Source organism: Triturus cristatus, chromosome 2_2 (assembly GCF_964204655.1).
Source record: "Triturus cristatus chromosome 2_2, aTriCri1.1, whole genome shotgun sequence".
NCBI classification, from domain to species: domain Eukaryota; kingdom Metazoa; phylum Chordata; class Amphibia; order Caudata; family Salamandridae; genus Triturus; species Triturus cristatus.
The window spans coordinates 68,032,912-68,046,816 of record NC_140582.1 but is presented as its reverse complement, the minus strand read 5'-3'; the positions used below and the strand labels follow the sequence as shown (position 1 = coordinate 68,046,816).

Genomic DNA, 13,905 nt, shown 5'->3' with positions numbered 1-13,905 from the left:
TTGTGCAGTGTATTTTAGAAATGTATATGTTAACCATTCTTCAGGGAGAGGTCAGCCCCTGATTGTTAGACCATAGAATAATTCTGCACCCTAAGGCGAGATCTCTTGATTATTGCTTGAAAGGATATGGGCTCTGAGGTCTTCATTACTGGTTGGCACCAGAGTAGTCATCTCCCTTCTCTTTCTGTTTTGTTAGATCAGAATCTTTGAACATGGTCTAGTACTTCATGCAACATTCTTTCTGTTCTAGAGCTAGGTGTTTTTAACCATTTATGAGACTTGGGAAGATGGCTGATGGGTTTCTCTCTTCGTAAAGGAGTGAAAAATAAAACCTGTTTACAGTGCTCTTAGGGCAGAATATTGAAACATCTGGTTTTATAGCCGGTGTTTTTGATAATCTCCTCCTATGAAAGCCATACACAGACACAAAGTTATCAATCTTATTGCTGCATTATTTTAAGGTAAAGTGTTAAACGTATTGAAATGGCAGGATAGTTATTGAGTAAGCATCCTGTATGTAGCTGACTCTTCAAGGATGTGCTCCTGCTCATCATCTTCAACTCGGTAATTGTGGTTAGTCCATGGGGTCTAGTGTCCCAGGACTAGAACATGTGGTCTTTTGTATAGTGATATGGTGATCTGTACTATTTGCAGCTCAGAACATTATCCTAGTAGGTCTCTTGGCACACCAGCACTGACTCAGTTTAGATTAACTAATTCCTAACACCCTGCCAGATAAAGAATTGTTGCTATACATTACCTAGATGTTTATTTTACCTCTGCTGAATTCAAGCAAATCCATATATATTTTTAGAAAGTTTAGTTTCGATATTTAGATTTTCCTTATTTGTATAAAACGTATATCTCTTTTCATAACAGGATACAAAATTGCCAATCCTGACACTATAGTTCGGATTACGAAAGGGGAAGAGCCACACTTGTGGGAAGGAAGAAGAATATGCAATAACGAGCCCTCCTCCTGTGAGTACAACTGTCTAGAATGCCTGGTAAATCTTAAAAACATGACCTAGTGCCTTAAGACAGTGCATTATAGTATGTTCTCCACCCACTACTTCCAACATGTTCCCATCACATGAAACTCACTAACGTTATGTCTAATTTTAATATAATCTCTGCACAGTTTGTCATCGTGCTGTTGGCCCTGACATTTTTCTACGCATCAAAGAAGAGCTCCATTGCGGTGCTAGGTCTTCTGATGAAGAATTGGAAATCTCTAGCAGACCAAGTAAAGGTGAGATGGAGACTGCAAAGAGTTGTTTAAATGAATGAAATTTGACAGTGTAAAAAATGAATGTTTCTTTACATAGCATGTACAATAGTTGCAGACTATGCTCCTAAACATGTTAGACTATACACTTGACGATCACTGGATAGACCAGTCACAATGATCAACATACCTTTTCCACACCATGAGTTAGCTCAAGTTCAGTTCAAGATCATAGTTTGTGAAAGGACCACGCAGAGGGGTGAAAGAATATGTAATCTTGAGACATTATTAAAAAAAAAAAAGAAGAAAGTGAATAGGTAGTTATGAAGCCTTGACAGAAACGTGCAACCATGGTCACCACAGAGGTGAGTAACTAACATCTAATCTGGAGTTTAATTATGTAACTAGTCGGGTGTTCAAATCAAATATTCAAATGGAAATCTTTGAATTTGAAAACAGTAAAGTTGGAAAGTTTGTGAAGCTGCATATCTGATGTAATATTATAACTAAGGCTCCCAGTTTTCAGTTTTTACTGATTTTTACAGATTAATACAGACCGGAAACAATCAGTTTCCTGACTGTTTATTATTAAAAGTGGAAACATACTGAAAATGGTGCTTCTTGTGAGACACTCTCCATGCTATCTTTCAAGAATCCCAGGCAACAAGTGAGCAGATAGACAGCATGGGAAGTTAAGAAACAGGATGAGATGCCCTTAAATACAGGCATGTGTTAACACATATTGGTAGTATAACGCTAAATATGTTCCTGGAGTGTAGTGTTTTGCTATATGTGGCTGCTTAATTTGCTAAAAGATGAAACAGGCATCCACGTACAAGTGCATGTCCAAGATTTGAATAAATGTGGAAATATACCATTGTAGGACTCCATTTATACTCAAACACAAAATAAATATGGATAAATACCGATAAGATCGCCCAAAAATAAATATGGACAAATACAGGCGGAAATGTAAAAAAAGTAAATACCATAAAACAGGGAGTCCTAATCATAACCCAAACTAGTGTGGCCTAACAGATGGGCGAAAGAGTTGTTATCCGAATGACATATGGTATTTATTTATATAAAGCTCTTTTGTTATGTGAGCAGTGCAGCATGTGGACTTTGACTTTGAAAGTGGAAGGAAGCGTGACTCACGGGTAAAAATGAGTGCACTCAAAAGGGGAGTGTGACCAGATGGGAAGGCCATAAGAGTCCTTCCTGTGGACACTTTTTTTCCCTTTACTACTGAAGTTGAAGTCTGCTAATGAATAGGGGCATACTGATACTGAAAAAGGGCACACATTTTTATTACTTACTTCAAATGCCAATAAAAATATTTATATCACATGTTTTTCCTGCCTCTACAAATATCTGACTGATGCAGAACAGGAAAGGTTTTCTAGTGAGGGGTCTAGCAAGGGAACAGATCATGCAGCATAGTTTGCGGGCCCAATGTTATAATTTTAGACATGTTTCCAATTGTGGATGACTTGGTTACATGAAGACACAAATGTATTCTACCAATCCACAGCTTGTGTGCCACCTAAACATAGGTGATTAATGCTCCATGCTTCATTCTCTTGGCCTGTACTTCATGACATAATTGTTTATTTTCTGCAAATCCCCATAATTCACTGGAGCCTGTTTTTGAGAGTCATTCCTAAATGCCAGTCATGCACAGTGTCCACCTTTGTGTAGATGTTGATAGGGTGTGAACATTTCTCACACTTTATGGGGCACAAGGAGGTAAACAATCTAATGTATACTCCGGATTTGGAAATGTCCATAATATTCATCTCTGCCATGAAGTATCTTCAGAAGAGAGTAAAAAACAATTGAAAATTAAGTCATCAGATGGTCAGTGGTTTGTAGGATAATTCCCGAAAACCTGGTGCCATTTGTGGTTCAGATTACTTGTTAGAGGATATTACTTCAGGTGTCACTTTTAATCCTAATTGCTTCCACTGTCTGCTATTTGTAGTCAGTAATTCTGTTCTTCTTTTAGCCTGCTTTCAACTAAAAATTGATTCAGGTAGTAATCCCCAAATGCTTCCCCTTTTTTAGATTCCCCCTTGCACTATAAAATCTTTTTATCAATGTAAATCGAGTGGGTTGTTTCATTATTGATTTTGGCCTTTAATGTTTCTACAGGAAACATGCCTACTTAATTGCTCATTTTTGATACCGGGGCAGATAAGTATGCTCTGTTCAATTTTTAAGGAAGGTTTTCATTTGAGCCATACAAAACATCAACCTCCTGTACATTGGTCTAAAGAGATTTCATTATATATTCTTTTTCTGCCTGTCCAAGATCCACTTCTGGGTTAATTTCAACTAATTGTCTCTCTGTTTTAATGGCGATTGATAATATTTTGCCTCTTGCCACAGCTTTGGTGACATGCTATGGTATTCCATATCTTACCAGTTCCTTTGGGTTTGCTTACCTCTTTAGTCTTGCTTTTATGTTGAGGATCTGTAAATCTTTATCACTGAGGAGACTGAGGCCCTTTTGTCCTACAGCTGAAATTGAATACCACATGGTAAGATTCACCTAAAACAAATTTTCTTTCACACAGGCATCTGTGATGGGTGTCAGCACTCTTTACTAAAGTCGATGGGGCTGAATCTTACAGCACAATAATCTGGTTCGCTACTGGTAATTAATATGCACAATTCTCCTTAACAAAGTGCTGTTTTTATTGATAGGTTGCTACCTTGGCAAGGTTGTCTGTGGTTCTGCAATCTTGTCTTCTTTGTCTTGAGTTTACTCTAGGCTCTTTCAAACTCAATAGCAATGTCTATTTTGACACCAAAAAAAGTGCCAGAAAAGCTTCTTTATAAATCATAGTACATCCTAACCATTTGACTCCTCTTTTGTGTTTCAAGTTCTGACATTTCCTCTCAATCGCTATTTTCCAAATTCTGCCACTTATTTCGAAAGCTGTGCACTTCAAACTTTGACATTCTTTTCTCACCTGATGGATCTTATCTAAGAAAGCTTTTTATTTGTTAACGTTTTCCATGATCCTCTGGCCATATTGATCCAGATCAGTGTGAATGCCATTAATGACGTCCTTCTGGTGGTTCTTGCGAGTCTGAATTTCCTCCTGAGGTTCTTCGTGATCTCCCTTTGAGTGATATTTTTTTATCTTTGGAATATCTTCTGGCTCTTCTCTCATGGTCATTGATTGTTTGACAAGTTACTAATAGTTAGTTTTTTTGCCTAGTCTGATCTGCTATTTTTCTCCTTTTTCACACGTTCACATCCTTTCATGTACCACTTAACTTAGCTAAAGTTACCATCTAATTACCAGATGGTGGCTTTGGTCTGTTCTTAGTATCTGGCTACTGAAGTGTGCTATTCTGGCAGACTTAGATGACAGATATATACACTGCTTGGACCCGTTTCTGAAGGTAAGGTGAGAATAGATTGGTAGTCTCTGCAACTAACCAAGATTTTGAGTATGAGTATACATGGAATGGCTTCCTTTAATTTAAATTCTTAGTGACAAGTTTATAGAGTTGGAACAGAGACCCCTGCCCCCTGGGAACACTCAGTTGGTGGATGAACTCGAGGGAGTCTGGGAAGGCCTTGACTGTGGCATGGCCCACATGTGGGCTTGCAAGAAGACAACGCTGATTGAAGTGCTTGGATCTCTGGCTGATGGGGGAAGGGAGGGGGGGGGAATTGCTTTTTCGGGTGAGCGCACAGGCACAAGTGAATTAGTTAATATAGAGGCCTTGTTACTTGGCCAAGGCTTAACAAGTTCTTCAAGACCCTGGCGTGACCCTACCCCATAAGTGTGACTCTAAACATTGGGCATCATTATTTGTGGGGTCAAGGCTAAGTGGGCATGATGGTCAAATCTAAAAGTGCTAAGCCCATGGCAACTAGGATCAGTACAGTGCACTGGATGTTGTCCTTTTGTGAGCCAAACACTGGTGGACCAACAGGAGAATGAGTACAAACTCATAACTCTACATCCAATGGTTAAGGAGCTCCAAAACCTGATGACAGTAATGAAGGTTGAGGTCAGGACCCTGCATATTAGTGCTGAGAACATGGAAGGGTTTTCTAGATAAAATAGTATACAAATTATTGTCATAATTGGTTTAGCAGGAGTCCCAAACATGGACTGTTCCTGTAAGAATGATTAGTAGACGGTACCCAGACAGATTGACAGAGGTACGGTCACTATTTTTCTGGATTACACAGCGGAAGACCAACAATTAAGGAAGTCCTATGTGTGGGTGAAGAAACAAATGGGCTAAAGATACGCCCTCATGTACCCTGCCAAACTGAGAATTATCAAAGAAGGGGAAAACCGTTTTCTTTGCTACCTTGCTCAACATCTGTCAGGGGCTTCAATCAATGGAAGTGGGGATCCCGCAGGAGGAATATGGCTTTGGAAATGGCTTGTCTACACGGCGTTCCAAGAGGTGGAGGTCCAAAAGACCAGGAGGGAAAACTACAAAATAGCCAGGAAGGTCGTCGAGACACTGACCCAAAGCCAGCAACAAGTAGATGCAGGGAATGTCAGATGAAAAAGGCATTGCGATCGCAATATGAAAGCATTGGAAACTCGGATCCATAAACAGGTAAAAGGCTCCTGGTTCTTAAGACTGCAGAAATGGTAATATGAAGTTGCTGGTCAATCATCTAAATGGATTTCCTCCTGCCTTTACAGGATGGGGCAATATGATCCATGAATCTGTTGCCCATTGCTGGGACAGTGGTAAGGCCTGCAAGGATAATCATACGGAGTGTGACAAAAGAGAAAATATGTGGAAATGTACTACCCCTCTCCTTTTCTGAAGGAAATAATTTTGTGACCGAGTATGCAAGCAGTGGACTTGGTCTGCTGCTTTAGATTGGCAGAGAGCTGGTTACTGCTTAGCATGGGGCATGAGATTTGGGAATGTTGTTGTTTCTTCTTTTTTCCTTCTCTTCTATTATGGTTGTCATCAAGGTTGTTCCCTGACGCATATTCACCACATGGCTGCCAGCCGTGGTGGGAGAGTGGGTCTCTTGGTGATCTGCAATCATTGGAGGATGGTTTGCGCAATTGTACACTATGGATACCAAGCAAGGGAGTGCATCAACGACCTACAGTATAGTGACGTGGAACATGTGAGGTATGGCCGCACCGTTGAAGACGCACAAAATTCCTCCCTATTTGAAATGCAGATGTGGCCATATAGCATAATACAAAAAGCGCACATGAGTGTTGTGTGTGTTCAAATTCTCTCAGATGTGGAGAGGTAAATTTATTGGCACAACTTACTGAGCCTATGCCAGGGGGATTTTAGTGTGGATATATCCTGGCACACCATTTGTGATACAATCCTACAGGGTGGACTCAGAGGGCAGTTATATGATGGTACAGGGTCTACTGAACGGGGAACCGTTGGTCTTGATTGAGATTATTGCCCCAAACGGTAATCAAACTGCATTTCTGGACTCCATTACTCCATTCCTGGTCAATAGCCTACAGGTGCCATGTGTATGGGGAGGAGACATCAGCTGTGTTTCCAATTTTGACCCAGATCGGTCAATTACCCCACTCCAGAGAATTCAAAGTGTTCGGTTGGCCACCCATTTTTTCAGGGTGGGTTCCTTTCTAATGGCTGAAGAAACATGCACCCCCACAGCAAGGAGTACTCCTATTATTCAACAGTGCATAAGTTATGCACTCACTTAGACTTACTTCTGTGAAACCAGCAGCTGGGTGACAAAATGCTGGACACTGAATACCTAAGCCGTGCGTGGTCGGCCCATAATCCCCTGAAGATTGTGATTGGGTGGAGCAACAATCGCACATACCATCTTGGAAACTAAATGTCAGTGTAAACCCCAGTCAGAGGCTCTGGATAAGGCCCTCACTCCCTACTTTGCAGAAACTGAGAGGACAACTGGAGATTAGTCAATAGAATGGAACGTTTTTTAAAGCGGTAATGCTGGGGATCTGTATAAAAAAAAACGCTTACAGTGTCAGAACAGGGTGTTCCAATGATATTATGCCACAGGAGGGGAGATAAGTACATATACTAGTAATAAACCCAAAGCTTCTTAAAATGTTTTAAATGTCCAGGCAATCTGGCCGACTACCAGGCTCACTATGGGAGGCCCTCATAGTGGTCCTCCCCAAACAGGGCCGGGATATCCTGGATGTACTATTGCACCACCCCCTGGCTATGCTAAACCTGGATTACACAATTCTATGGAAGTAGTTGCGAATAGACTGCTGACAGGTAAGCTCTATTGGGCATCCAGATCAGAACGGTGTTGTGTCGGGTAGGAACACAATCCTTAATTTGCCTGTTCTACCTGAAATTGCCAATACAGAGGGCTCTAGGTACATGGCATTCTCCGTGGACATAAAAAATGCCTTTGATATGCTTGGGTGGCCTTACCTTATGGGGGTCCGAGATGGGGATGTGACCGAATTTCCAGAAATGGCCCAGTTATTCTACTCTTAACCAGTGGCATGGGAGTGTATAGGACAAGTGATATCGGAACAGTTTCCAATGCACAGGGCCACCAGGCTAGGCTGCCCTCTGTCACCCCTCATATTTGTTATTATGATGCAGCTGCTGGTGTGGCTTCTGCAAAACAAAGGGGTAAACTAGGCTATATGCTTGGGTGACATATGGCAGATTATCTTGCACTATACAGATGACAACCTAATTTATCAAATACCGGTACCTGGGGCCCTCGCGGAAGTGGTGGAAATTTTAAATGACTTTGGGGACAACTCAGGGTTGAGGATCAATTGGTGCAAGTCTTGCCTGTTCTCACTCCGACCACTGTCACAGATGGAGCTTATGGAAGACCCTCTTTGATACCTTTAAATACTTAGAGAATGTCTACCATAGAGATGAGGACCTTGTTGAGGAAAATCTGGGCATACTGGTCATGGCGACGCAACAGTCTGTAAAATTCTGGGTGTCATTGCCACTTTTCCCCATGGGTAGGATGACATTCTCCAAGATGTTGGTCCTTTCCAGACTGCTCTATTTTCCTCTGTATTGTTTGTGAAGCTTCCCTAAAGGTTCTTCTATGAATAAGACCATGGGGGCCTGGAAGGAAGAGGAGAGCGTTGTGTAAGTTGCAAGAGCCAAGTGACACCGGGGGACTGGTTGCCTCCAATTTTGAATCGTATTACACACCCACCCAGTTGTAGTGGGTGATGAGATGGCTAAGTAGTGGTTCAGACCCAGAAAGAGAAGACGTCCTAGGGAAAGTACAAGGACCAGAGATTCTACACTGGCTGATGGTCCTTGCGGTGAGAGGCAGGAAGAAACACAAGCTTTAGAAGTGGCTACATTTTGTTGACAACAGTATGTCCAACCAAAGGCATTAAGGTCACAGGGTGCCATACACGCAAATAGAGACTGAGTGGAAGCCTGGATTGTGGCCTTTTTGTACACAGGATCCTGCACACAATGCAAGACCTTCAGGATGATCATGGGTTGTGACAGGGTCAGTTTATTACTTACAGTGCCCTAGCACATGTGCTGGGACAGGTTTAGGGACAAGAGCAGGATGAGCCACCCACATCAGCCATCCTTTAGTTGCTGATCACACACAGGCGAGTGAGAAAAGGCTCTATTGTCTACTTCGTCTAATGCCCAGATGAAGAAAATCAAATATAGAAACAAACAGGTTTATATTTCTGGCTTTGGTCGTGATCTGACGTCTCATAGTTCCCCTATGCCCTGGATCTGAGGTTATGTATGAGAGCCCTAAGGAAATGGGCTACTGCCACAGCCAACGCTCACTTAGGCTTACAACGGAGGGGTACTAGCAGTTATGGTGTGAGGCATGTTTATGCTGGTGCTGGTGGCCAAATCTGACACCTGACGACCTTGAGGTGGCGTCAGAATGTATTTGGGGATGATGGGGTGTGCAAGATGTGGGTGTCAGTAAATAATGGGCTCTCCACCAATTTAACTTGTTACTTGCATTGATTTGCCAAGTTGCAACAACAAATGTGATTTAGTGTGCATGTGCCCTTTGGGCCAGGAACAAAGGTTGCAGGAGGCGGACCTGAATTTCAAATCGGGGCTGAGCATTAGACATGTAATGAATGATCCCTAATTATGTGTTTAAGTTTAAAAGTGTGTAATTCTTTTCTTTTCTTGCATTGCTCCTGTGTAGAACAAAGTTGTAACTAGCTGTCTGTTATCACATCGAACCTGTAATTTGTGTTGCAGTGTGGCCTGATGACAAGGCCAGTCTCAGGCTGACAGATGTATCCATTGTCAGTTATTGCATGTATACCTTATAATGTTCGACACCGTCTCCCATCTCACTCTTGCAGCCAGTCTCCATGACGCTGGCATGCGGGATCCTCCTTCAAGCGTATCTGCTCCTTTCTCACCGTCAGAACTCAAAGGATCAGACTCCCACCCTTCCTCTCCGAACCCACAGAGATCAACTGCGGAGTACCCCAAGGATCATCGCTCAACCCCATGCTCTTCAACATCTACATGCCCCCCGTCAGACAGCATGGGCTCAGCATAGTATCCTACGCCGATGACACCCAGCTCATCCTCTCCCTCACCAAGAACCCCGCAGACATCAGACATGGCTTCCAAGGAAGGCATGAAAGACGTTGCAGCCTGGATGAACAACAGCTGCCTAAAACTGACCTCGGAGAAGACAGAGGTTCTCCTCCTTGGACCCTCCCCCACTGCGTGGGATAGCTCCTGGTGGCCCTTTGCCCTCAGAAACCCACCCACCCACCCCAACGTACCAGGTCCAGAACCTTGCATCATTCTAGACTCCTCCCTCACTATAATTCGCCAGGTCAACGCCGCCGCCTCCACCAGTTTCAACTCCCTCCGCAAGACCTTCAAGTGGATCACCACCTCATTCCCCCCCCCCCAAGCCAGAAAGACCGCCACTCACGCACTCATCACCAGCAGACTGGACTACACACTGGACTACGCGGGAATCAACAAATCCCTGCTACAGAAACTCCAGACCATCCAGAACACCGCAACCAGACTCGTCCTCAGCACCCCACGACATGAGCACCTGACCCAACACCTTTGAGACCTCCACTGGCTCCCCATAGAGAAGAGAGCGACTTTCAAGCTACTCACCCATGCCTACAAATCCCTCCATAACATCGGACCCAAATACCTCAACAAAAGCATCTCTTTCCACGCACCCAAAAGAAACCTCCGCTCTGCCGACCTTGCCCTGGCAGCGACCCACGCATCCACAGAACCAGAGCTGGGGAAAGAGCGTTCTCCTACGTCTCAGCCAAATACTGGAACGAGCTCCCAGTCAATATCAGATACTCCCCGACTCTTCACACCGTCAGGAAGAGCCTCAAGACCTGGCTTTTCGGGTGACCCGGAGCTGCAACCCCCCAGCGCCATGAGCCCTCATAGGTGAGTAGCACGCTTTAACGGCCCCTGATTGATTGATTGATTGATTGATTGAATGTTTAAAAATACAAAAGTCAAATGAAATGCGTTTGGAAAAAAAACATGAATGAGGTGCCTTTCAATACTAATTAGTTACTCTACTTAAATACAGCATAATGTAATCCTCTGCAGCCAGTAATGTTGATGACAGTTGTTACCACAAAGTACAGGCTTCTCTCCTTTGCCCCTTCACATTAAGGTTTCCTTTAAGATCTTAGTTTGATTAATGTTACCAGATTTCCTTTTGGAACATGTTTGCTAGGTTGGCTCCCATATAAGGCATGTTGTTTTGCAATTAGAATTGACAGTAAAGGTTTTAGATTTATATCAATTTTATGCAATTAAAATTAATACAGGCTGAAAGACATTTTCATTATAAACACCAACCGAAATAACAGAAAATAAGTAATCAAACTAAGCTGAGTCATAACAGGAAACACTTGAACAAACTGAACTGATTCACCGGTACTATTATGTTTATTTGCCACACTTTTTCCAGCTCCTTATCACTAAAGCACTTCTGATGTCTATTGTAATTGCTTTTTAGGGTTTCTGAGGTTTCCCTGGTTAACTATGAATGAATTAATGAAGTAGTCTTGCATAGCACAGCAACTGCTCCCTAAGGAGAGTCCCGGCGCTGTGAGCTTGGGGGAGATAGCAAATGACTTAGCAATCAAAAAGATGTGTTTTTAGCTTTTTATTACATGCGTTTACAGTAGGCGCCTGTTTTATTGAAGGCGGTAAGGTGTTCCAACCTTGGCTGCCAGGAAGGAAAAGGAGTGACCTCTCTTCCTAGCCCTGATGATCCTGGGAATTTGCTGAAGGCCTAAAGTGGCTGACTGCAGCGTGTGTGTGTGGGATGTATACCTTAAAACATGCATGGTGTTAAACCAGTCTCTTAGTATGCAAGGCCCTGAAGGTAATGAGCAGGGACTTGTAAAAAATTATCTTCTCGATTGAAAGGCTGTGTAGATTCCTCAGTGGCTGGCTCAGCGAGTGGTTGTGTGGCAGGTTGGCAGTGAAACTTACCGCATCATTCTGCACCCTCTGCAATCTGCTGATCCGTATGGTTGGAGTCCCCAGGTAAAGAGTGTTGGAGTAATCCAACTTGGAGGTAACCAGAGCGTGTACAATGGTCTTCCTGGAGTTCCTCCAAAGAAATCTTATGACAGATCTTAATGATTTCGTCATGTTGAAGCATGTGCCTACCACAGCCTGAATCTGTGTTAGAAAGGACAGGCCTTAATCGAACTAACTCCAAGGTACCTTACTCCTGCAGATGGGACCGGGGCCAGGGCCAGGGCCAGTTCTGAAGGCAACCAGTTCTGAAAGTCCTGGGTAATGGAATTCCCAAAGAAGAGTATCTTGGATTTCCCTCCATTATGTTTGAGGCAACTCATCTTCATCAAAACTGCTAATCCATGTAGGTAGCCCTGGATTTTTTCAGTGAGAAAGCCTTCTATCTGATTGAAGGAAAGTATCAACTGGGTGTCATCTGTGTAGGAGACAACCTTGAAGCTCCATCTTTTCACCACCCCTGGCAATAGGGTTATATAGATGTTAAACAGTGATGGACCCGACTGATCCTTGCGGGACACCGTGCTCCAACTGTCGGTAGGTGGGGAGGAAAAGAGTCAAGTGGAAGCCTGATGTCTATCAGCCAAAAAGGACATTAGCCAGCGTTAAGCCTGACCCCCTCACTCCTATGGACTCCAAATGATCTAAAAGAATCTAGAGACGCGGTTTCAAAGACAGTCGAGAGATCTAATTGTACCACCAGTGCTTTGTTGCCCTGGTCAAAGTTGGTCCTGATGAAATCTGTGACCTCCAGAGAGCTACCTCAGTCCCGAAGAGTGGCCTGAAACCAGACAGCGTAGGTTGTAATGTGTAATTCTCCTCCAAATAGGCCGACAGCTGCTTAAACACCTATTTTTCCAGAATTTTCGAAAATGCTGGAAGCGGGGAAATTAGCCTGTTGTTGGAAGGGTGGGACGGGTCTGCCACAACTTTCTTTAGCAGTGGGAGTACCTGAGCCTTCTTACATCCGGCATGCACTGAGGCTGATATTTAACAATTAAATTGCTATAATCTTACCCACTCTTATCCCAGACGGCACAAACACACCACGGCCTGCATGATTAATTTTCTGTGTCCTTCTAAGTAGTTCTCCAACGTCCCCGGGATCTGTTGCAGAATTTCCACCATCTATTTCTACTATATACAGCACAGCATAGCATGTAGCTGATTAACTGGTTTCTATTTATACATTGTTTTTATCGCTCATTTTTTCGGTGTTAGGGCTGGGGCTTTTGGGCCTACCTAAAAATGTATTCGTTTATTAAGTGGTTCTTGACAATTTTCTGGTTTCATCTATCACCCGGCGTGTGATGGTCTATGTTGGGTTATAAGGTATTACTATCTGGGCACGTGGCACAACCCTGTTCTCTTTCCTTTTATATTCAAGTTGGTGAGGATCCTTCCCCCACTTCCTGAGCTGCTGTGTGCATTTATTTTATTAAGGGCTTAGCTTTGACGTTATGGTATTTAGGATATTTCTGTATCATTTCCAGATCCCCCAGAAGGGTGTTGCTCCCTGAAGAAGGTGTGACCCATGTACCTTTGTCTTGCACCGAAACACGCGTCGGTGCATTTTCTCTACTCGACTGGTGCAACTTTCTCACAAGATCGGATCCATCTTGTATTTCTGGGAAAAAAAGTTCACAATAAAATGTACAAAACAATTTAAAAAGATGCAACAACAGCTAATACTGATATTTCTACAGTACTGCATAAGGAAACAGTTGCTATACAGAACCTTTTTGTTACATGTTTTCATGGGGCTATGTGTTGGGTTTATGTGGAGTTGACCAGTCTCGTCTTTTGTCTCGGTTATGTGTTTGATTAGTTATTCAATGAGCGTTGCTTATGATTAGAAATTACAACTATGTGGGGCTGTCATGTATAATATTGATGGTTCGCTTGTCTGTTTGGGAAGTGTTTTAATAATTTTCTTATGAAAATGTGTAATTTTTTTAACCATTGATAATTTATGTATTTTTGCTAATATTGCATATTTATTTGCATAAAAAATGAAGGATGTATTTTCTAATAAAATGAAAATGTATGTATCATTCAGTTTTTTATTTTTGCCCTGCTGTCTGCACACTGGGTCTGCTCTGTAGTGAGGTTATTTATTCCCCTGTTCTTTATATCTAGAAGTTGTCGCTGTATTC

General features: G+C 42.7%; 1 protein-coding gene across 3 annotated transcripts in view; it reads left to right on the top strand.

Moving 5' to 3' along the window:
• The window catches only part of LOC146861854 (uncharacterized), a 225,551-nt gene that overhangs the window by 36,448 nt on the left and 175,198 nt on the right, over positions 1-13,905 (top strand). For all 3 annotated transcript variants that reach the window (XM_085641017.1, XM_085641020.1, XM_085641019.1), the window contains exons 3-4: positions 880-981; positions 1,142-1,252. In XM_085641017.1, the coding sequence (XP_085497143.1) occupies positions 880-981; positions 1,142-1,252 (213 nt within the window). The remainder of the gene's footprint in view (positions 1-879; positions 982-1,141; positions 1,253-13,905) is intronic.